This window comes from Ascaphus truei, chromosome 2 (assembly GCF_040206685.1).
Source record: "Ascaphus truei isolate aAscTru1 chromosome 2, aAscTru1.hap1, whole genome shotgun sequence".
NCBI lineage: Eukaryota > Metazoa > Chordata > Amphibia > Anura > Ascaphidae > Ascaphus > Ascaphus truei.
The window spans coordinates 236,383,946-236,409,058 of NC_134484.1; the positions used below are offsets into that span (position 1 = coordinate 236,383,946).

General features: G+C 52.8%; 1 protein-coding gene across 1 annotated transcript in view; it reads right to left on the reverse strand.

Annotated features, from left to right (window-relative positions):
- CTNNAL1 (catenin alpha like 1) overlaps positions 1–25,113 on the reverse strand; it is a 337,662-nt gene that overhangs the window by 113,473 nt on the left and 199,076 nt on the right. The window contains exon 3 of the mRNA XM_075585981.1: positions 15,423–15,610. Within this exon, the coding sequence (XP_075442096.1) occupies positions 15,423–15,610 (188 nt within the window). The remainder of the gene's footprint in view (positions 1–15,422; positions 15,611–25,113) is intronic.

The window sequence follows — 25,113 nt, forward strand, 5'->3', positions numbered from 1 at the left end:
GTGCGGGAGAGCAGAGCAAGGAGGGAGCGGGTGGGAGAGAGCAGGGCGAGGAGGGAGCGGGTGGGGGAGAGCAGGGCAAGGAGGGAGCGGGTGGGGGAGAGCAGGGCAAGGAAGGAGCGGGTGGGGGAGAGCAGAGCGAGGAGGGAGCGGGTGGGGGAGAGCAGGGCAAGGAGGGAGCGTGTGGGTGAGAGCAGGGCAAGGAGGGAGCGGGTGGGGGAGAGCAGGGCGAGGAGGGAGCGGGAGGGGGAGAGCAGGGCGAGGAAGGAGCGGGTGGGGGAGAGCAGGGGGAGGAGGGAACAGGTGGGGGAGAACAGGGCGAGGAGGGAGCGGGTGGGGGAGAGCAGGGCAAGGAAGGAGCGGGTGGGGAGAGCAGGGCGAGGAGGGAGCGCTTGGGGGAGAGCAGGGCGAGGGAGCAGGTGGGGGAGAGCAGGGCAAGGAGGGAGCGGGTAGGGGAGAACAGTGCGAGGAAGGAGCGCATGGGTGAGAGCAGGGCAAGGAGGGAGCGGGTGGTGGAGAACAGGGCGAGGAAGGAGCACGTGGGTGAGAGCAGGGCAAGGAGGGAGCGCGTGGGGGAGAGCAGGGCAAGGAGGGAGCGGGTGGGGGAGAGCAGGGCAAGGAGGGAGCGGGTTGGGGAGAGCATGGTAAGGAGGGAGCGGGTGGGGGAGAGCAGGGCAAAGAGGGAGCGGGTGGGGGAGAGCAGGGCAAGGAGGGAGTGCGTGGTGGAGAGTAGGGCAAGGAGGGAGCGGGTGGGGGAGAGCAGGGCAAGGAAGGAGCACGTGGGGAGAGCAGGGCGAGGAGGGAGCGGGTGTGGGAGAGCAGGGCAAGGAGGGAGTGCGTGGGGGAGAGCAGAGCAAGGAGGGAGTGCGTGGGGGAGAGCAGAGCAAGGAGGGAGCGGGTGCGGGAGAGCAGAACAAGGAGGGAGCAGGTGCGGGAGAGCAGAGCAAGGAGGGAGCGGGTGGGAGAGAGCAGGGCGAGGAGGGAGCGGGTGGGGGAGAGCAGGGCAAGGAGGGAGCGGGTGGGGGAGAGCAGGGCAAGGAAGGAGCGGGTGGGGGAGAGCAGAGCGAGGAGGGAGCGGGTGGGGGAGAGCAGGGCAAGGAGGGAGCGTGTGGGTGAGAGCAGGGCAAGGAGGGAGCGGGTGGGGGAGAGCAGGGCGAGGAGGGAGCGGGTGGGGGAGAGCAGGGCGAGGAAGGAGCGGGTGGGGGAGAGCAGGGGGAGGAGGGAACAGGTGGGGGAGAACAGGGCGAGGAGGGAGCGGGTGGGGGAGAGCAGGGCAAGGAAGGAGCGGGTGGGGGAGAGCAGGGCGGGGAAGGAGCGCTTGGGGGAGAGCAGGGCGAGGGAGCGGGTGGGGGAGAGCAGGGCAAGGAGGGAGCGGGTAGGGGAGAACAGTGCGAGGAAGGAGCGCATGGGTGAGAGCAGGGCAAGGAGGGAGCGGGTGGTGGAGAACAGGGCGAGGAAGGAGCACGTGGGTGAGAGCAGGGCAAGGAGGGAGCGCGTGGGGGAGAGCAGGGCAAGGAGGGAGCGGGTGGGAGAGAGCAGGGCAAGGAGGGAGCGGGTTGGGGAGAGCATGGTAAGGAGGGAGCGGGTGGGGGAGAGCAGGGCAAAGAGGGAGCGGGTGGGGGAGAGCAGGGCAAGGAGGGAGTGCGTGGTGGAGAGCAGGGCAAGGAGGGAGCAGGTGGGGGAGAGCAGGGCAAGGAGGGAGCGGGTGGGGGAGAACAGGGCAAGGAAGGAGTGCGTGGGGTAGAGCAGGGCGAGGAGGGAGCGGGTTGGGGAGAGCAGGGCGAGGAGGGAGCGCGTAGGGGAGAACAGGGCGAGGAGGGAGCGCGTGGGGGAGAACAGGGCAAGGAGGGAGTGCGTGGGGGAGAGCAGGGCAAGGAGGGAGCGGGTGGGGGAGAGCAGGGCAAGGAGGGAGCGGGTGGGGGAGAGCAGGGCGAGGAGGGAGCGGGTGGGGGAGAGCAGGGCAAGGAGGAAGCGGGTGGGGGAGAGCAGGGCGAGGAGGGAGCGGGTGGGGGAGAGCAGGGCAAGGAGGGAGCGTGTGGGGGAGAGCAGAGCGAGGAAAGAGCGCGTGGGGGAGAGCAGGGCGAGGAGGGAGCGGGTGGGTGAGAGCAGGGCGAGGAGGGAGCGGGTGGGGGAGAGCAGAGCAAGGAGGGAGCAGGTGGGGGAGAATAGGGCAAGGAAGGAGCGCGTGGGGGAGAGCAGGGCAAGGAGGGAGCGGGTTGGGGAGAGCATGGTAAGGAGGGAGCGGGTGGGGGAGAGCAGGGCAAAGAGGGAGCGGGTGGGGGAGAGCAGGGCAAGGAGGGAGTGCGTGGTGGAGAGCAGGGCAAAGAGGGAGCGGGTGCGGGAGAGCAGGGCAAGGAGGGAGCGGGTGGGGGAGAACAGGGCAAGGAAGGAGTGCGTGGGGTAGAGCAGGGCGAGGAGGGAGCGGGTTGGGGAGAGCAGGGTGAGGAGGGAGCGCGTAGGGGAGAACAGGGCAAGGAGGGAGCGCGTGGGGGAGAACAGGGCAAGGAGGGAGTGCGTGGGGGAGAGCAGGGCAAGGAGGGAGCGGGTGGGGGAGAGCAGGGCAAGGAGGGAGCGGGTGGGGGAGAGCAGGGCGAGGAGGAAGCGGGTGGGGGAGAGCAGGGCGAGGAGGGAGCGGGTGGGGGAGAGCAGGGCAAGGAGGGAGCGTGTGGGGGAGAGCAGAGCGAGGAAGGAGCGCGTGGGGGAGAGCAGGGCGAGGAGGGAGCGGGTGGGTGAGAGCAGGGCGAGGAGGGAGCGGGTGGGGGAGATCAGAGCAAGGAGGGAGCGGGTGGGGGAGAATAGGGCAAGGAAGGAGCGCGTGGGGGAGAGCAGGGCAAGGAGGGAGCGGGTGGGGGAGATAAGGGCAAGGAGGGAGTGCGTGGGGGAGAGCAGGGCAAGGAGGGAGCGGGTGGGGGAGAGCAGGGCAAGGAGGGAGCGGGTGGGAGAGAACAGGGCGATGAAGGAGTGTGTGGGGTAGAGCAGGGCGAGGAGGGAGCGGGTTGGGGAGAGCAGGGTGAGGAGGGAGCGTGTAGGGGGGAACAGGGCAAGGAGGGAGCGCGTGGGGGAGAGCAGGGCAAGGAGGGAGTGCGTGGTGGAGAGCAGGGCAAGGAGGGAGCGGGAGGGGAGAGCAGGGCGAGGAGGGAGCGGGTGGGGGAGAGCAGAGCAAGGAGGGGGCGGGTGCGGGAGAGCAGAACAAGGAGGGAGCGGGTGCGGGAGAGCAGAGCAAGGAGGGAGCGGGTGGGAGAGAGCAGGGCGAGGAGGGAGCGGGTGGGGGAGAGCAGGGCAAGGAGGGAGCGGGTGGGGGAGAGCAGGGCAAGGAAGGAGCGGGTGGGGGAGAGCAGAGCGAGGAGGGAGCGGGTGGGGGAGAGCAGGGCAAGGAGGGAGCGTGTGGGTGAGAGCAGGGCAAGGAGGGAGCGGGTGGGGGAGAGCAGGGCGAGGAGGGAGCAGGTGGGGGAGAGCAGGGCGAGGAAGGAGCGGGTGGGGGAGAGCAGGGCGAGGAAGGAGCGGGTGGGGGAGAGCAGGGGGAGGAGGGAACGGGTGGGGGAGAACAGGGCAAGGAGGGAGCGGGTGGGGGAGAGCAGGGCAAGGAAGGAGCGGGTGGGGGAGAGCAGGGCGAGGAGGGAGCGCTTGGGGGAGAGCAGGGCGAGGGAGCGGGTGGGGGAGAGCAGTGCAAGGAGGGAGCGGGTAGGGGAGAACAGTGCGAGGAAGGAGCGCATGGGTGAGAGCAGGGCAAGGAGGTAGCGGGTGGGGGAGAGCAGGGCAAGGAGGGAGCGGGTGGGGGAGAGCAGGGCGAGGAGGAAGTGGGTGGGGGAGAGCAGGGCGAGGAGGGAGCGGGTGGGGGAGAGCAGGGCAAGGAGGGAGCGTGTGGGGGAGAGCAGAGCGAGGAGGGAGTGCGTGGGGGAGAGCAGGGCGAGGAGGGAGCGGGTGGGGGAGAGCAGGGCAAGGAGGGAGCGGGTGGGGGAGAACAGGGCGAGGAAGGAGTGTGTGGGGTAGAGCAGGGCGAGGAGGGAGCGGGTGGGGGAGAGCAGGGCAAGGAGGGAGCGGGTGGGGGAGAACAGGGCGAGGAAGGAGTGTGTGGGGTAGAGCAGGGCGAGGAGGGAGCGGGTTGGGGAGAGCAGGGTGAGGAGGGAGCACGTAGGGGGGAACAGGGCAAGGAGGGAGCGCGTGGGGGAGAGCAGGGCAAGGAGGGAGTGCGTGGGGGAGAGCAGGGCAAGGAGGGAGCGGGTAGGGGAGAGCAGGGCGAGGAGGGAGCGGGTGGGGGAAAGCAGGGTAAGGAGGGAGCGGGTGGGGGAGAGCAGGGCAAGGAGGGAGCGGGTGGGGAAGAGCAGGGCGAGGAGGGAGCGGGTGGGGGAGAGCAGGGCAAGGAGGGAGCGCGTGGGGGAGAGCAGGGCAAGGAAGGAGCGGGCGGGGGAGAGCAGGGCGAGGAGGGAGCAGGTGGGGGAGAGCAGGGCAAGGAGGGAGCAGGTGAGGGAGAGCAGGGCAAGGAAGGAGCGGGTGGGGGAGAGCAGGGCGAGGAGGGAGCGGGTGGGGGAGAGCAGGGCAAGGAGGGAGCGGGTGGGGGACAACAGGGCGAGGAAGGAGCGCGTGGGGTAGAGCAGGGCGAGGAGAGAGCGGGTTGGGAGAGCAGGGTGAGGAGGGAGCACGTAGGGGAGAACAGGGCGAGGAGGGAGCATGTGGGGGAGAGCAGGGCAAGGAGGGAGTGCGTGAGGGAGAGCAGGGCAAGGAGGGAGCGGGTGGGGGAGAGCAGGGCGAGGACGGAGCGGGTGGGGGAGAACAGGGCGAGGAAGGAGCGCGTGGGGTAGAGCAGGGCGAGGAGGGAGCGGGTTGGGGAGATTAGGGCGAGGAGGGAGCGTGTAGGGGAGAACAGGGCGAGGCGGGAGCGCGTGGGGGAGAACAGGGCAAGGAGGGAGTGCGTGAGGGATAGCAGGGCAAGGAGGGAGCGCGTGGGGGAGAGCAGGGCAAGGAAGGAGCGGGTGGGGGAGAGCAGGGCGAGGAGGGAGCGGGTGGGGGAGAGCAGGGCAAGGAGGGAGCGGGTGGGGGAGAGCAGGGCAAGGAAGGAGCGGGTGGGGGAGAGCAGGGCGAGGAAGGAGCGGGTGGGGTAGAGCAGGGTGAGGAGGGAGCAGGTGGGGGAGAACAGGGCGAGGAGGGAGCGGGTGGGGGAGAGCAGAGCGAGTAGGGAGCGGGTGGGGGAGAGCAGGGCGAAGAGGGAGCGGGTGGGGGAGAACAGGACGAGGAGGGAGCGGGTGGGGGAGAACAGGGCGAGGAGGGAGCGGGTGGAGGAGAGCAGGGCAAGGAGGGAGCGGGTGGGGGAGAGCAGGGCGAGGAGGGAGCGGGTGGGGGAGAACAGGGCGAGGAGGGAGTGGGTGGGGGAGAGCAGGGCGAGGAGCGAGCGGGTGGGGGAGAGCAGGGAGAGGAAGGAGCGGGTGGTGGAGAGCAGGGCAAGGAGGGAGCACGTGGGGGAGAGCAGGGCAAGGAGGGAGCGCGTGGGGGAGAGCAGGGTGAGGAAGGAGCGGGTGGGGGAGAGCAGGGCAAGGAGGGAGCGGGTGGGGGAGAGCAGGGCGATGAGGGAGCATTTGGGGGTGAGCAGGGCAAGGAGGGAGCGGGTGGGGGAGAGCAGGGAGAGGAGGGAGCGGGTGGGGGAAAGCAGAGCAAGGAAGGAGCGCGTGGGGGTGAGCAGGGCGAGGAGGAAGCGCATGGGGTAGAGCAGGGCAAGGAGGGAGCGCGTGGGAGAGAGCAGGGCGAGGAGGGAGCGCGTGGGGGGAGCAGGGCGAGGAGGGAGCGGGTGGGGGAGAGCAGGGCAAGGAAGGAGCGGGTGGGGGAGAGCAGGGCGAGGAGGGAGCGCATGGGGGAGAGCAGGGCGAGGAGGGAGCGCGTGGGGGAGAGCAGTGCGAGGAGAGAGTGCGTGGGGGAGAGCAGGGAGAGGAGAAAGCACGTGGGGGAGAGCAGGGCGAGGAGGTAGCGGGTGGGGGAGAGCAGGGCAAGGAAGGAGCGGGTGGGAGAGAGCAGGGCGAGGAGGGAGCGCGTGGGGAGAGCAGGGCGTGGAGGGAGCACGTGGGGGAGAGCAGGGCGAGGAGAGAGCGCGTGGGGGCGAGCAGGGCGAGGAGAGAGCGCATGGGGGAGAGCAGGGCAAGGAGGGAGCGGGTGGGGGAGAGCAGGGCGAGGAGGGAGCGCGTGGGGGAGAGCAGGGCGAGGAGAGAGCGCGTGGGGGAGAGCAGGGCGAGGAGGGAGCACGTGGGGGAGAGCAGGGCGAGGAGAGAGTGCGTGGGGGAGAGCAGGGCGAGGAGAGAGCGCATGGGGGAGAGCAGGGCAAGGAGGGAGCGGGTGGGGGAGAGCAGGGCAAGGAGGGAGCGCGTGGGGGAGAGCAGGGCGAGGAGAGAGCGCGTGGGGGAGAGCAGGGCGAGGAGGGAGCGCATGGGGGAGAGCAGGGCAAGGAGGGAGCGCGTGGGGGAGAGCAGGGTGAGGAGAGAGCGCGTGGGGGAGAGCAGCGGGGTGAAAAAAAAAAAAGTGATATTGTGAAATGGGCTTCTAAATAAAATTAAAAAAATGTAGATCTGCCCCCAGTACACACAAATCCTGTTTATACCATACACTTTTCCTCCAGAAGTCAAACACTGGTGCTCTTATGATCCGGAATATTGAGGTTCTAAAAGCAGTGCATTTCCTAAACTCTTCATTATTAGCCAACAAGAAAAGCTCATCTATCTCTGCAACAATTAGTGCTAGTTTATTATGCAGCTCAACAGCTTCCGCTATTTTTCCTATCTACTTAACACTTACAAGGATTTATTACCAAAAGATCCTGTACACTGATACGGGTGGGAGGCGGCAATATATTGTGTTGTACAGTGCAGACAGCCACGGAACGCGATAAAGCTCATATTTTCTTGTATATTTATTCTTTGCATGTTACTGTACACCTGGTTTCTGGTGTATATGTACTATGTAATATGCACTATGCTGTATCTATCTGTATATATATACTATATTTCCTCGATTGTAAGACGCAGTTTTTTTCCCTTTTTCACGTGGCTGTAATAGGACTGCGTCTTACAATCGATGTACTGAAAAAAAAAAAACAGCCAGGGGGTGCTGCTGTAGATGCCTGCCGGGTTTTCTGTGTGCAGCAAACATGTCTGCGATCACGGCCCCCCTCCTCCCCCTCGTGCAGAGAAATATACTGCAGATGCCGGCTGGGTCTTAGCATAACAGCATAGTTGCGATCACAGTACACCCCCCACACTAGTAACTAATGACTTCTTAAAAATGACAAATAATTCCAAGAAAAACTTCAATTTGAATTTTGAGGAATATAAAGCACTCAAAGACCTTGAGAATAATGATACAATCAATATAAAACCATCCGACAAGGGTGGCAATGTAGTCATTTTGGATACATCCGCCTATGTCAAAGAATGTATTAGGTTGCTATCCAATCAACACTGCTATAAGATTTTACCACAAGACCCCACTGACACCTTTCTGACTGAACTTTTGGCTATTTTGCATTCAGGTCTAGACAATAAGGTGATAACAACAACAGAAATGGAGTTTATTTTCATTAAACATCCCCCTCTGTCCACCTTTTACCATCTCCCTAATGTACACAAGGGCGTTTCCCCTCCACCGGGTAGACCAATAGTGTCTGGCGTTGGCAATCTGACCTCCAACGCCAGTATCTATTTGGACACATTTCTACGCCCTTTTGTTGAAACCCTCCCCTCCTCGTATCTCAAAGACACTAAAGCAGCTTTGCTGCGACTAGAGGACATTACTGTGGACAATAATACTCTATTAGTAGGGATTGACGTTGAGAGCTTGTACACAAGTATACCACACTCTTCTGGTTTACAAGCTGTCAAACATTTTTTGCGAGCAAGGGATACTAACTCAAAGGCACATAACAATTTTGTTCTTGATCTATTGAACTTTGTCTTAACCAGAAATTTCTTTCTTTTTAACCATAAGATTTACCACCAAGTACAAGGTACCGCCATGGGCACCACGTGCGCTCCCACCTACGCGAATCTCTATCTGGGCTGGTGGGAGGAGACTGTGGTGTTCACGGAAGACTACTCGGTTTACACTGACCACATCGATCTTTGGTCACGGTACATTGACGATGTGCTTTTGTTATGGAACGGTACTAAAGAACTTCTGGTCGAATTTCTAGACAAGCTCAATGACAACACACATAACCTCAAACTTACTTTTGAGGTTCAAAAAGATAGTATAAACTTTCTCGACATAACTATCTCTAAACAACGTAATGGTAAACTAGAGACGACACTATACCGTAAACCGTAAACCTACGTCTACTAACAGTCTCCTTGTAGCAGATAGCCATCACCCAAGACAACTCATTCAGAATATCCCCACAGGGCAGTTTTTACGCCTGAAACGGAACTGTAGTACAATATGTGAATTCAAGATGCAGGCCAAAGATCTTACTAAACGTTTCCTGGAAAGAGGATACTCTAAAACTATTGTCAAAAAAGCCTATCACAGATCACTGAATACACCTAGACCAGGCCTATTGATTGACCATCCAAAAGTCACTAACGATAAGACACAAACTATACGTTTTATCGGCACATACTGTAACTAGTGGCTGTCTATCCGTCAGGTCCTGACCAAACACTGGCATATTTTACTCCAGGATCAGGATTTGGCGAAAATACTGCAACCCACACCTAACATGGTGAGTCATAGAGCACGTAATCTACGCGATCTGTTGGTTGAAAGCCACTTTCAGAATAAACCTCAACGAACATGGCTGGGTAACAAACCAACTGGCACATACACTTGTGGACGTTGCAAGGCTTGCCCCTCGGTCAAGGTAACCAAAACTTTCTCCGACTCTACATCACTCCACACTTTTAGGGACTTCATAAACTGTCTCACGACAGGAGTGGTCTATTTGATCCAATGTGCATGTGGCAAACAGTATGTTGGCGAAACTCATAGAGCGTTTAAAATACGTATTTTGGAACACCTTGGATCAATTAGAAACAAACTAGATACACCAGTGGCAAGACATATAAATGATGCACACCATGGCGATTCTTCCAATCTCAGTTTCATTGGCATAGCCCATGTACCCTGGGGCCCACGCAAGGGCGACTGGGATAAAAAACTGCGCCAACGAGAATGGCGTTGGATACACCTTTTGAACACCCAGGCACCAATGGGTCTCAATGAGGGATTCCCCTTCTCCTCTTTTCTCTGATCAGGGCTAGTGGGATCCAGGTATATAGTATTATTTATTACAGCTTAGTAGGAGTCGTTTTGACTTTATAGGCGGCTCCGTCAGTATAGTACAGTCCTACACCATCCTCATTTTCTCAAGCTATCTGTTTTTGGTGTGCATCATTTTATGACTCCAGACATTTTATGGTCCAAGTGCACTGTGACCTGTGTCATTCAAGGTTTTTACATTACTATATGGGTTTATGGTTTTATGTCATCACAACCTTTCATTATTCATTTGCACACTGTTTCCCCCTCCGTCCGTCCCCCCCCTCCTCCCCCTTCCCTGGTTGATTCATTATATGTTCTGTTAGGGTATACTCGTTTCCCTACTATGTCTCTTTAATGCATCAGTGACATACGTCATCCGCTCCTCCCCTCCAGGGAGGTATTTAAGGTCTTACTCTACGATACGTGAACACTCCTCCCCCTTGAGAAAGCGCGCTGTGACGCGCGAAACTTACGTTGGGGAACGCGTGACGTCATTACGCTGACGTACACGCGGCTTGTGGCTGGAGACACGGGAAGCTCCAGATGACTTACGGGGCACACACTGCTATTATACCAGCTGCAAGAGACTGCCTGTATGTGAGCGCACTGCAGGCACGGGGCATACGCTGTTACTCCATTAGATACCGGAACCCATTGGTCCGGTTCCATGTGTATTTACTTGCGGGCCACTTTGCACCTACTCTATGGTGTTACACACTATACCTGCTTGTCTTTTCTGGCTCACAGCCGTCTATGATTATATGGGATACAGTGCTGCTGCACACAGTTTTCTACAGATTGCATACATATAGCTGTGCTATTTTGGAACATTACTCATTCCTATTTTTGTTCCGTGACTCCACACATATGGGGATTTTATCCTTGCACCTTTGTGCATTTTATTGTATTTCGTCGGTTTTTAGATATTGATTAAAGTATTTATTATTTTCCTTTTGTGACCTTTGGCGGTTACCCTATTCTGGGGTTAGGCTATTCTGTGGCCTTTTATGTAGTGATATTGTACTTACCTTGTCACCTGCCTTTGAGTGCAATATTAGGGGGCTTTATATAATCCTGGCTGATTATTTGTGTGTTCTCTATGTAATATGTACTATGCTGTATCTATCTGTATATATATATATATATATATATATATATATATATATATATATATATATATATATATATACTATATTTCCTCGATTGTAAGACGCAGTTTTTTTCCCTTTTTCACGTGGCTGAAATAGGACTGCGTCTTACAATCGATGTACTGGAAAAAAAAAAACAGCCAGGGAGCGCTGCTGTAGATGCCTGCCGGGTTTTCTGTGTGCAGCAAATATGTCTGCGATCACGGCCCCCCTCCTCCCCCTCGTGCAGAGAAATATGCTGCAGATGCCGGCCGGGTCTTAGCATAACAGCATAGTTGCGATCACAGTACACCCCCCCCATTCCCCTCCGTGCATAGAGATCATGGCCGCCCCCCCTCCATGAGGTGCAGAGAGTTCAATGGAGATCCTGGGGACAGGGGTATGTCTTCACAGCAGCCCCCCTCCCCGTGAAATCTCTGTGTGAGCTGCACGTGCAGAAGGAGCTCTGTATGTGTGTGTGTGTATCTCTGTATCTGTGTGTGCGTGTGTGTGTGTGTGTATCTCTGTATCTCTGTGTGTGTGCATCTCTGTATCTCTGTGTTTGTGTATCTCTCTGTGTGTATATCTGTGTGTGTGTGTGTGTATCTCTGTATCTGTGTGTGTGTGTGTGTGTGTGTGTGTGTGTATGTGTATGTGTGTGTGTATCTCTGTGTGTGTGTGTGTGTGTGTGTATCTCTGTATCTGTGTGTGTGTGTGTGTGTGTGTGTGTGTGTGTGTGTGTGTGTGTGTGTGTGTGTGTGTGTGTGTGTGTGTGTGTGTGTGTGTGTGTGTGTATCTCTGTATCTCTGTGTGTGTGCATCTCTGTATCTCTGTGTTTGTGTATCTCTCTGTGTGTATATCTGTGTGTGTGTGTGTATCTCTGTGTGTGTATCTCTGTATCTGTGTGTGTGTGTGTGTGTATGTGTATGTGTGTGTGTATCTCTGTGTGTGTGTGTGTGTGTGTGTATCTGTGTGTGTGTATATCTCTGTGTATATCTCTGTGCGTGTGTCTGTCTATCTCTGTGCCTGTGTCTGTCTATCTCTGTGCCTGTGTCTGTCTATCTCTGTGTGTCCTTCCATTCTCTCCCTCTCCACTTCCCTCCTATCTCTCTCCCCCCTTCCCTCCTATCTCTCTCCCCCCTTCCCTCCTATCTCTACCCCCCATCCCTCCTATCTCCCCCCCCCCTTCCCTCCTATCTCTCTCCCCCCCTTCCCTCCTTTCTCTCTCCCCACTTCCCTCCTATCCCCCCTCCCCCTCCCTCCTATCCCTCTCCTCTCCCCTCTCCCCTCCCTCATATCCCTCTCCTCCCCCTCTCCTTTTCTCTCTCCCCCATTCCCCTCTCTAGCCCCTCCTTCCACCCTTCTCTCCCCCCTTCTCTCCATTCTCTCCCCCCTTCCCCCTCTCTCCCCCCAGAAAAATTTCTGCACATTTAATATACAGGCATACCCCGGTTTAAGGACACTCACTTTAAGTACACTTGCGAGTAAGGACATATCGCTCAATAGGCAAACGGCAGCTTGCGCATGCACCAGTCAGCATGTCCTGAACAGCAATACCGGCTCCCTACCTGTACCAAAGCTGTGTGCAAGCGGGGAGACTATAGAGCCTGTTACACATGCGTTATTTTCATCAGTTATGCACATACGTACAGTATTTGACGATTGCAGTACAGTACATGCTTCGATAAGTGGAAAAAAGGCAGTGCTTCACTTTAAGTACATTTTCGCTTTACATACATGCTCCGGTCCCATTGCGTACGTTAATGCGGGGTATGCCTGTAGTGTTTTTTTCCCCAAATTTTTTTTATTAAATCAAGGGTGCGTCTTAGAATCGAGGAAGTAGGGTATATATATATATATATATATATATATATATATATATATATATATATATATATATGTAGGTCCGGAAAACAGAGACAGCACACAGCCAGGGAGGTACAAACACACTGTATTCATAAGAAGTACATGGCACTGCATCCAACGTTTCAGTCATCAGAGCGTGACCTTCCTCAGGGACGTGCAGTGAATGAGTGCCAGTGAAACACCATAAATACCCACACCAATCAATAAACAATTACACTCACCCGTGTAGGGACCACAAAGCCCGCGAAAACCATGCCTGTGTATCGCGGGCTTTGGGGTCCCTACACGGTGAGTGTAATTGTTTATTGATTGGTGTGGGTATTTATGGTGTTTCACTGGCACTCATTCACTGCACGTCCCTGAGGAAGGTCACGCTCTGATGACTGAAACGTTGGATGCAGTGCCATGTACTTCTTATGAATACAGTGTGTTTGTACCTCCCTGGCTGTGTGCTGTCTCTGTTTTCCGGACCTACATCTGGTAAATTTTTCTGTTCATGTGTGCATATGGGATAAGCATCAGTGGATCATCAGTTTACAGTGTGCCAACTGCCCTTGTTTTTTGTGTATATATATATAATACTGAGTTAAGTTATGGTGAGTAAAAAAAGTGACAAAAAGCCTCCACAGGAAAGCAAATATGCAAATATATATAAAAAATATATATATATATATATATATATATACACATACAAAAAACAAGGGCAGTTGGCACACTGTAAACTGATGATCCACTGATGCTTATCCCATATGCACACATGAACAGAAAAATGTATATATATATATATATATATATATATATATATATATATATATATATATATATATATATATATATATATATATATATATAGCAACTGTAAATATTACTGTATGTTCATTTGCATGTCTTAGACAGGTCTGCAACCCTGTCTTTCCCCATTGTCACCCAGCATACAGCACTTCCACTGCAGCAAGGGATTCTGGGAAATGACATGCAAATGAGCACTCAGTGCCACCTTTTGTCTCAAGCTCGTATTACACAAGCCAATCCTCAAGCCAATGCATGCTGTTTTAAACACAGCTTTTAAACAGAGGCTGGGATGAGATGCAAAGCCATTAGACCTACTCACATACATGTTTCAACCTTGATGGGTATCATCAGTGTGAGGCTGGTCTTAATGGCTAGCAGGTTTGAGACTAGACTAGGTAATCACCACTGTCATTAAGGTTATGGTGGGTAAAAAAAGTGACAAAAACACTCCACAGTAAAGCATAAAGCAACTGTAAATATTACTGTATGTTCATTTGCATGTCTTAGACAGGTCTGCAACCCTGTCTTTCCCCATTGTCACCCAGCATACAGCACTTCCACTGCAGCAAGGGATTCTGGGAAATTACATGCAAATGAGCACTCAGTGCCACCTTTTGTCTCAAGCTCGTATTACACAAGCCAATCCTCAAGCCAATGCATGCTGTTTTAAACACAGCTTTTAAACAGAGGCTGGGATGAGATGCAAAGCCATTAGACCTACTCACATACATGTTTCAACCTTGATGGGTATCATCAGTGTGAGGCTGGTCTTAATGGCTAGCAGGTTTGAGACTGGACTAGGTAATCACCACTGTCATTAAGGTTATGGTGGGTAAAAAAAAGTGACAAAAACCCTCCACAGTAAAGCATAAAGCAACTGTAAATATTACTGTATGTTCATTTGCATGTCTTAGACAGGTCTGCAACCCTGTCTTTCCCCATTGTCACCCAGCATACAGCACTTCCACTGCAGCAAGGGATTCTGGGAAATTACATGCAAATGAGCACTCAGTGCCACCTTTTGTCTCAAGCTCGTATTACACAAGCCAATCCTCAATTGTATATATATACAATGGTTTCTTGCTCATTAATAAAGACCAGAACAATGCATTTCACTAGTACTTGTGTTACCCATTTTCAAATGGCTCTAATAGGACAATTGAATAATGCCCCCAAAATACATCTAAGTGCATATACAGCAGCATTCCTAGCAGCACTTTAAAAAAATACATTATATTACAATATATGTAGCATTTAATTCCCGTTGAAGAAAACCTATTACCTAAGCTGTCGATCGATCCATTCTCCCGCGATCAATCAGCGATATCCTGCTCCCTGGGTTCACCTAATGGCCTCCTTTCAATCAATCCTACAGTCATTAGAACGCAACAACTATAATATAACCTTATATCACTAAGGGTATCATGGTCTATTGTTACAACGTTCAAATCAGCCACAGTCTCCCGTTGGGAACACTGCAACTTGTTTCTGTTTGTGACCATTTGTTGCCAAAGCTCTTGTCTTGCTGGGCTCAAAAAGAGTTGTGCCGGAGCCTGCTATAGCAACCTAAGGAAAGGATCCTCAGTACATTTAATGCCATTTTCAATGCGTTTTAGAGTTGAAAGAAAATGCAGTCATTATATAACACTACAGAACTGATTTATAAAGAAACATTGTCTGTAATGCTTCTAGCAGATGATGTTGAACTCAAGCGTTTGAAACCACAAAGGTCTTTCTTTCAGATGTGACGTGTGATTATTCTTGAGATGCAAGTTAAGAACACTGGAACAGTACAGAGAAGTGGATACAGCACGGTGCATTCTGTATCCAGTACAAGCTATAACCTACTCTGAATGTCCTACTGTTAAAAGCATTTTTGACATTGAAATACCATCTGTGATAACAACGCAGGATACAAAAGAAGCATGCTAGAAGCCAACTATTGGATGTTAAAGAGAGTTGGCATTTAAATCAACATTCAACACAGCATTTTTATACTTGCATTACACCTGCTACTTACATGCAACCTCCAGTATGATATTTGTCTTAGGGTATCTAAATGTGCAAAGAAGAATTCTAAGGCCGTAAGTGTATAAGCCTAAAACCTTTCAAGAGTGCCTACCTATCCCCCAGTGACTCTCCATATTAGTCACTTACTCTGTGCCTTTTCTACACAAGAGGAGTAGACTAAATTCTTAGTGGGTTCGGTTTGTGAAATACGCTCTTTAATATCTTCATATACCCCAATAAGCTACATTTACTGTTCTCGTGCTATAAAGAAGTACTTCCAATTTAATAGACACTGTCTACATATCATAAATGTATTCTGATCTCAAAGACAGAACTGCACAAACACACACGTCTCTGCTCTGCAAATGGACTGCAGTCATTAACAAATGTGAGTACCTTGTTTCTGGAAGTGATAATTTGTTTAACAACGATCCTGTCTGCCAACACCAGCACCTTGGTAACTGAAGAAAGCAGAAGCCTGGCAGCTTTTACCACTCCCATCTTGTCTGTAAAAATCGTAACCCGGCCATCGGCATCTGGACGTTCCCCAATGCTCATGTCGGTCAGCTGTGCAATAGTTTCTCCTATGAGATACAAGGGAAAAAATGTTATGAGATCTCTTGTCAAAATGAAGTCCTTCATGCAGAGTTCCCGGTGACGGCTCATTCGTATATCATTACCCAGAATCCCTGGCTGCATGGAACATGGTATACCAAGAAATAATGGTGGAAGCAGATTTGTGGACCGGTTTAAGACATGTGAAGGTGTTCACAAGAGATATTTTTATTTGCTAAACTTCAACGCTGACATGAGTGCAATTTGACAGGGATGAAATAGTGTTGCTGTTCGCAAGCGAAAGTGCTTACAGTGTGCAGCCAGTTCCAACTTGGATACTATAATTGTTAAAAAGAAAAAAAAAAAAGAAAAAAAGCAACAGTATGCCACAAATGCTACTCCCAGAATCCATTAATCAGATCCTGACCGTACTTGTGATAGGATTTGAAGATTCTAGGTCCCTGTCTCTCAACTTGCAGACTCCCAAATCAAACATTTCAACATAGGAGGTTGAAGCTTCCAACCACAATGGAGCGACATCTTAACTTCTCGGGCCATCAACTTGAGAACAGCTCAGAGCAAATGTTTGATTAATTTTGCTCTAAACCTTCGAGTTTATGGTAGAGGCAATGCGGTGTGGCCTCTTACTATTACCCATTCAGCAATGGAGCATGAGCAATTCATTGCAGAGCACCATAGGGATTAAATGATCTGACGTATTCTTTTTTGTGAGTTATACTCATTTGTATAGATACAAAAAAAAGAATGCATTGTGTTTTGAGAAATAAACATTGCTTTTTTTTAATTTAAGACTGCAACTTTTTAAAGCAGCAATCCAAGTGCTCTAATAAATAAATAAATAAATATATATATTTATATATATATAAGACTTTCTGATGTTTTTGTAGTGAATAAAGACATGGAAACCTACTGACATTACAGTGTTCATAACAGCTCGGCTATTCACACTCAGTTAAGTTGAGTGCAAATAGCCGCACGGCTATTCGCACTCCGTAGAAAAAATAAAATGGAAAAAAAAAAAAGACAGAACACTCCCCTATTGACATTCTATACCCCCTGCATCTGTAATCAGCGCGGCTTTAGGCTGAGTCCCCAGTCAGCACTGTGACACGCGCCCGGCGGGGGAGCGGCGCATGCACAGCGCTAGTCCGCGATCTGCGGTCTGAGGGGAGAAAGTTTGTGACGGGAGGGGAATAGCCGAGCTGCTATGAACACTGTAATGTCAGTAGGTTTCTATGCCTTTATTCACTAGAAAAGCATCATAAAGTCTTATAGCTCAGTGGTTATGCTACAGGCCATTAGCATAGTGGACCAGGGTTCGATTCCTGGCTGGGATGTTTATTTTTTTCCATTTTATTTTCTACTGAGTGCGAATAGCCGTGCGGCTATTTGCACTCAACTGTGAATATCCACTGCCCCCCCCCCAGATGACTGCAGCAACCGTAGAGGGGTCTGAGCCCAAACCTCTGCTAAATATGTACTGTCTCTTTACTTTGTCTCTGAACTGACACAATAAGGGAAACTGGAACCTGTCTAGGGCCAATCCCTAGCTCCGCTCACGCTACGGGGACTCAGGGCCTAACTGGGCTGGGGTATAAGGCCTAGGTAGGGGCTGTGTGCCTCCCTACACCTGGAGCTCCATCTCCTTCCTCCGCCTGCTCTGAGCAACGTGCGCGCCCGTCCGACCCTATCTCCCGATATCCCAACAACCCGGTTGGTTCCCTGGCGTCACATGGTCTTGCGGTGGCTGCTGGGACTCGTAGTCCCCTACGCTCCACCCTATAGGAACTATTCCTCCTTCGCGGGCTTTGCCAGCTATGCCCGTGCATGCGCGACCTCTGCTCCCTAGCCAGCACTGCAACCTTCTGCGCCTGCGCTAGTATCAGCATGGCGGCGCCCTGAAGTTGCGGAACCTCAGATATACCACAGCGTTCCCTACCCTGCTGCAACCTTCCCAACCGACAACAACAATACGAGAGAAGGGAGCCCGGCTACATCTATCTATATATATATATATCTTATACTATATTAGTGAAAGCACTGTATGTTTGCCTGCCTGCCTGCATGCATGCATGCCTGCCTGGATGTCCGGTGTCCCTAGGGGAAATCTCATTGGTCCCTTGGCCCGCCCGCCCCCGCACACCTCTCATTGGCCTGAGGCGGAGTGACTGGCCAAGGGACACACACACACACACAGGGAACACAGGGACACACACACACACAGGGAACACAGGGACACACACACACAGGGACACACACACACACACACACACACACACACACACACACACACACAGTGACAGACACACACGCACACACGCACGCACGCACACACACACACACACACACACACACACACACACACACACACACACACACACACACACACACACACACACACGGACACAGGGACACACACACACAGTGACAGACACACACACAGTGACACACACACACACACACACTGTTACATACATTAGCGGGGCTCACAGTGTTAGCAGCACCCGCGCGCACCTCCTCCTCTCCCCGTGTCTCCCGCGCTTTCACCCCGCCCCCCCCCCCTCCCCGGCGCCGCTACAGTCAGCGGGACACACACACACTATTATTACCCCTTCAGCGCCCCCCCCCCCACCCAGTGTCAGCGGCCGTGCGAGACCCCCCCTCTATATCTCCCACCTCTCCCCCCCCCCACACATATACATGACCCCCCCCCTCCCCGGCGCTACAACTCACCCCTCCCCCTCCCCGGCGCTACAACTCACCCCTCCCCGGCGGGGGAACAGCCAGTGGCCAGGCAGGCTGCCTCGCGGCGCCGAGTGCCCAAGATGGCGGCGCCCGCGACACAGCGGGGGAGCGGCCACAACACGCTGCCTCCCGCCTCAGATCCACGTGGGACCTGCCGGATGGGTGAGTGAGCGGCCTTCACCTCCCCTCTACCCCCCCTTCACCTCCCCTCCACCCCCTCCCCTCCAGTGTCAGTGTCTCCCCGATCCCCCCCCCCCGGCGCCGCAACAGTCAGCGGGGGAGCGAGCGAGCACCCGGGACACAGCGGGAGAGCGGCCACAACACGCTGCCTCCCGCCTCAGATCCACGTGGGACCTGCCGGACGGGTGAGTGAGCGGCCTTCACCTCCCCTCACCCACCCCTCACCCCCCATCAGCTCCCCTCACCCTCTTTCACCTCCCCTCACTCCACTTCTCCCTTCCACCCCCCTTCACCTCCCCATTTACCTCCCCCCCTCCACCCCCCCTTCACCTCCCCTCCACCCCCCATTCACCTCCCCTCCACCCCCCCCCCTTCACCTCCCCTCCACCCCCCCCCTTCACCTCCCTTCCACCCCCCCTTCACCTCCCTTCCACCCCTCCCTTCCACTCCCCCCCCTTCACCTCCCCTCCACCCCCCCTCCACCTCCCCTCCACCCCCCCACCTTCACCTCCCCTCCACCCCCCCCTTCACCTCCCCTCCACCCCCCCTTCCCACCGCCTCCCCCCCCTTCCCACCGCCTCCCCCCCCTTCCCACCGCCTCCCCCCCCCCTTCCCTCCACCTTCCCACCGCCTCCCCCCCCCTTCCCACCGCCCCCCCTTCCCACCGCCCCCCCCCTTCCCACCGCCTCCCCCCCCCTTCCCACCGCCTCCCAGCCCCCCTTCCCACCGCCTCCCCCCACCCCTTCCCACCGCCTCCCCCCCTTCCCACCGCCTCCCACCCCCCCTTCCCACCGCCTCCCACCCCCCCTTCCCACCGCCTCCCACCGCCCCCCCCCCCTTCCCACCGCCTCCCTCCGCCCCCCCCCCTTCCCCCCCCTCCTCTAACCCTTCCCCCCTCTCCTCTAACCCTTCCCCCCTCCTCCACCCCTTGCCCCCCTCCTCCACCCCTTGCCCCCCTCCTCCACCCCTTGCCCCCCTCCTCCACCCCTTGCCCCCCTCCTCCACCCCTTCCCGCCGCCCTTCGCCTTCATGCCCGCCTTACCGCCTCCCCACCCCCGCCTCTGCCTTTCACCCGCCCTTACTCCGGCCGCCTCTGCCTTTCACCCACCGCCTCACAGCCGCTGCACGCACTCAACAGACACCCGCCACACTCGACACATACCTGCCGCCACACACACCTGCTGCCTCCCGCCCCTACGCACCGACATCACTGACCCACCGCCTCACACCCTAGCAGGACCCCCACTCACAGACAGCACTCACAACCCACGCGCCAGCCGCCGCCTCACACCCTTGCAGGACCCCCACTCACAGACAGCACTCACAACCCACGCACCACCCGCCGCCTCACACCCTAGCAGGACCCCCACTCGCACACAGCACTCACAACCCACGCACCACCCGCCGCCTCACACCCTAGCAGGACACACGACTCAGATTTTTACATCACTTATGCCACCAAAATATACATTGTACTGTGGTGTGGTTACAATAAACCATTTTTATACAACATCGTATTACATTTTCTTCCATCTTTCTTTTCAATATTATTATCCAACCTTTACAACAAACAGTCACCTATTGTTCCACGATTTATAAATAATACTACCTATTACGCATTTACATCCCGGGCAACGCCGGGTCTCTCAGCTAGTATATATATATATATATATATATATATATATATATATATATAGCCCCGTTTCCCCCACTCCTAAGTGAGATAAGGGGGGTGACTGTAATTAGCTACCGGTGCTGCTCTTTTACCTGTTTGGCTCGCAGGAGCCAACTGTAAGCCTTCGCCGCTGGGAGCCTGGGGTGAATTACTCTTACTACTACTATATGGTGCAGTGCCTCCACCTGTGAGACATCCCAGCAGAGTGGGAGCAGCCCCTCACAGGAGACTCTTACAATGAACCACACAGCTTGGTAAAATAGAAAAGGGTTTTACTGAACATAACATATCTCTTAACACTCTAATGTAATGACTATGGTAATATCTTATCACTCTACCCACTAAAGACACAAATATCCACACACCTCGCAGCGCTTTGTACCCCACACCTTATTCCCAGAGTCCCAAGTGTTCCAAGAGTTATGCAACCCACCCCTTAGGCGTGATCAGTGCCTGTTTGATACCGGTAATGGTGGTGCACTTGGTGACTGTACCTGCCGGGTGTGTCCACACCCGGTATGATGAGTCTTCACAAAGGATCCGCTGATCCCACGATGAAACCGCCTCCGCGTGTGGTGATGTCCCGGCGGACGCTCCCACCATGAAGACAGTCTCTTTCCTGAAGAGGTCTGTTCCCAGACCAACTTGCCAGGCCACGTGCACACAGCTGTGTCCCTGACTATATTAGAATACACCTGACTGCTGAGGGGATCTGTTCCCTATCTAGGGCATGTCCCTGTAACAGCTCCAACCTTTCAATGACTGGGGCCAAGCTGGGGGCCTAGGGAATTACGGGTCTAGTGCACTGGGTCCCTGACCCCTGCACACACAACCTCCCCTGTCTGTGTCCCAGCTTCATCTCCTCACACACACACAGCACACAACAAAGTATCTATTCCCTGCTGCAGAGAATCTCTCAGCCCTATTGGCTGTAATGAGTCACCTGTGCTCCAGCCCCTGGGGCTGCTGGGAATTGTAGTCCCTTGGAGAGCTCCTTGCTATGGGGGCCGCGTGCGCGATCTCCACTGCGCATGTGCGAAGCTGTAATGGCCGCCGCTAGCACTATCTGCTCCTGCGCAATCTGTAATGGCCACCGGGACTCCACACACTGACTGCGCATGCTCGAATCTCGTGCCAACCCCAACATGGCTGCTGAACACCTTCTGCGCACGCGTGACACTCCGCGCATGTACGGAGACACTAAACATGGCGGCGCCCTGCCGCAGCTGACAACGGGAGCCCCCGGTGATGCCCTCACCCCAGTGGCGCACCCGCGAAGCTGGAGGTAAGGGGGAAGAGAACCGGGAGTCAGAGGGACCGTAGGGACCCTGGCTACATATATATATACTGTATATATATATATATATATATATATATATATATATATATATATATATATATATATATATATTTATATATATATATATATTTTTTTTTAAACATGGGATTGAAGCAGGGAGTCTCCAGAGCTGAACCCCATTCATTTCAGCTCCAGAGCCCCCTGCTTCCAGGGATACTTACCTCCTTAGCCACTCTGCTCAGCTACCAGGGATCAGAATGGGACGTGTGGTAGCAACCAAACCACCGCTGGCGCTCCGTCGCCACTCATGTCGCTGCCAGCACAACTCACTGCAGCACACCTCGCCGCTCCACATCTCGCTTCCATTCAGATCTCCCCGCCACCTTCTTTAAAGGGTGGCCGCCACTCGGATCTCTCCGCTGCCATCCTTAAAAGGCACCTTATGGCCGCAAGAAAGTAAGAAATGTGTTCTGGCTGCTGGCGGGCGCGCAGTGTCCAGTTTGGCGCATGCATGGGTGCGCTCACAAATGGTGTCTGATCGGCGCGCTTAAAAATAGCGGTGGGGAGATCCAAGCGGTGGCCTTTGAGGATGGTGGCCGAGGCGCGTGCAAGGTGAACTTTAAAGACGGCGACAGGAAGATCCGAACAGAGGATAGATGTGATATGGCACGATGTCCTGCAGTGAGTTGTGCCGGCGGCGAAATGGATGGCAAAGCAGCGCAGGTGGCGAGTTGGTCATGGCCAAATGGGCGCACCCAAATGTCCTAGACTGACCAGGGATCACGTAGTGGCCGCTGTTCAAACCTCCCGCACCCTGCAGGCCAATAAGAAGCCGCTATGTCATCAGGTTCGGCTTCCTATTGGCCCTCGTGACGTGGGAGCTTTAAATCCCCGCTGGAGCGGTTACCGGCAACTACTACTGAGGTAGTGAGATCCCGGAGCTGAAATTAATGGGGTTCAGCTCCAATCACCCCCTGCTTCAATCCTGGACAACAAAATAAAACATTTTTAAGTTTCTTGAATTGCTACTTTAAGGAGTAGCTCAGTGAGTAAAGCCACTGACTGTCTACAACGACTCCGAGTTTGAAGCCGGGAACCTGGTTCAATTCCCAGTGTCAGATTCTTGTGACTTTGGGAAAGTCACTTTATCTCCCTGTGCCTCAGGCACCAAAAAACATAGATTGTAAGCTCATCTGGGCAGGGATTGTGTCTGTAACATTCCTATGTGCTGCATACTGTGCGCTATACTGTAATTGAGTCCCATTAGGAGAAAAGCACTACATGAAGTAAAGTTATTATTATTAAACCAGCACTCTGCCGGAAAGGGCCTTGAGCCTTCGTGATGTAGCATTGGTGTTTAAGATTGCTACCATATGTATTCCACCTGCAAAAACCATTTTTTTTTTTTTTTTAAAGAGACATTTTTTGACAGGCGCGAAATGCACATGTAAAAACAATAAATAATCTGCGTGCAATTAGACCACCCAAAATGCAATCTGAAGATGCCATGAAATCCACAGTGATTTTTAAAAAAAAACTATTATTTTAAGTATAATCCATAGTGACAACACAAATTGAATAGGATAACAAGAGCAGCCGCAGAAATGTCGGAGCACCAGAGAACATACATCCACGGGGAGTTGACTACATGCTGATATAACATCATCTTGTTTCCGAAATCTTGCGGTGGAGACCTTGAGTCATAGGGCGATGATGTTTAAATGGAAAAATGAAGCCTACTTTTGGGTGTGAAAATGCTTAACTTGCTTTAAAAAAATAAATATTGGCTCTATTGGAATGTAGAATAAAATAGCCTATGACTTTCAACGTAACCATCTTGTTCTTGACCAGATTGTCGATACATTTGAAGATCAGTGTACAAAAAGAAGTGTGGCCCATATTTACTAAGCAGTGCTATCCCACAAGACACCTTCCAGACCATTGGAGTCAATGGACTGTTAAGGTTGCTTTCAGCCCTGAAAGGTGCATTTTGGCAGAGCACAATCTAGTATGTATGAGCCCGTAACCCTATTCCATGGTTAGGAAAGTCGTGCTTTATAACATAAGAAGAAAAAAATATATACTGTAGGCAATGTATAAATTAACATTTATAGTGCCAGAGGTCGGCAGCACCAGAGTGATCACATGACTGCGATCGTCTCCAGATCAACCTGTAGGAAACAACTGTTTGCCCATGATATAAAAGGTCTACCCTACGTAAAAAGGTACAGAAAGGGTTAAGGAAGGAGTCAGCAAAAGCAGTGCTGTTCCACTCTTGTTGGCAGCCATTTTGTGTCTGTAGATTAAAACGTTTTAAGGATTAATGAAAGAATAACAACACAGAGGGGCTGTGCAATTTAACCCCTTTCACTGTCAGAAGGGTGTGTTGGATCCTCCTCTGGATGCTAAAGGATTGGGTAATACAGTTTCTTTCGTTTTTTGTATCCTTGAACTCATATTTAATAGAAATGTTGCCTTGTATTCAATTGGCAAAACATTAAACTGAGACTGGCAAAACCAGTTCTCTTAGCATCGAAATCGGGTGGAGGCCTTGCGGTCTCAGATTTAAACAGTTATTACTTAGCTTCCCACCTGAAACAAATGATCTACTGGCTCTCAAGTCCGGAACTTTTCTGCTTGGTAAAAAAGAGTCAGCTCAAATCAAAACCCACAGCACTTCTTTGACAAATCAAAGATACGGGCTTGGCATTCAGAGTCTATCCCTGACTATAACTTTTACCTTAAGAATTTAGAACACGGCCAAATTCAAATTGCAATTACGCTCACCTCCTCCTAAATTAATCCCACTATTTGAAACTAAGGAACCTATAAAACCTAGAAAAATAAAGGCATTCTAAACATAGGCAACTTACTAGCTAAACGACACGTCTGAGACTTCAATGATCTACTACTGTAAGAGATAAATATAATTGATCACATTCAGAGTTATTTTGGTATTTAGAAATAAAACATTTTGTTACTTATCTTTCCTTAGCGAGAATTCCTCCGGTTTGAAAATCTTTGTAGAAGCAGTCAGTACCAAAAGTTCGAATCTCTACCCTTTACCTAGAATTGGTCCCATAGGACACCTTCCTGCACCTTATTATATGAATAGAGAACACTGATAGCCCAAAAGGTTGAGTCTAATATTTCCAGGTTCCTCACACAAATGTTGGAAAAATTGTGAACTTTTAGGTGACCTAGGCCACATATGGTGGTTTTGTCCTAAAATCAAACGACTCTGGACAATGGTACAAGTTTGATTGAATTGACACTAGAGATCGCGCTGAATCCAGCCCCAATCATTTTAGACAAACCAATTGAAAACATAAGGCCACCTCACTGCCAACTAATCTCACATATACTGACTGCAGCTAGGTGTGCCATCTCTGCTTCATGGAAGAAGCAATTGACCCCCTTCAAGAAGTACCCTAGTCCAGAGGATAAATGTGATGGTGTTGGTGGAAAAGATCTCTGCATTCCTGAAACACAATACCAATTTATTTTTATATTTTTTAAAGGCATGGGATCCTGGGATTCACAGATAAGGTGTAAATGATAATCAAGCGTATAAGAGTATAAATCACATTGGATGTAGCATTGGGTGTAAA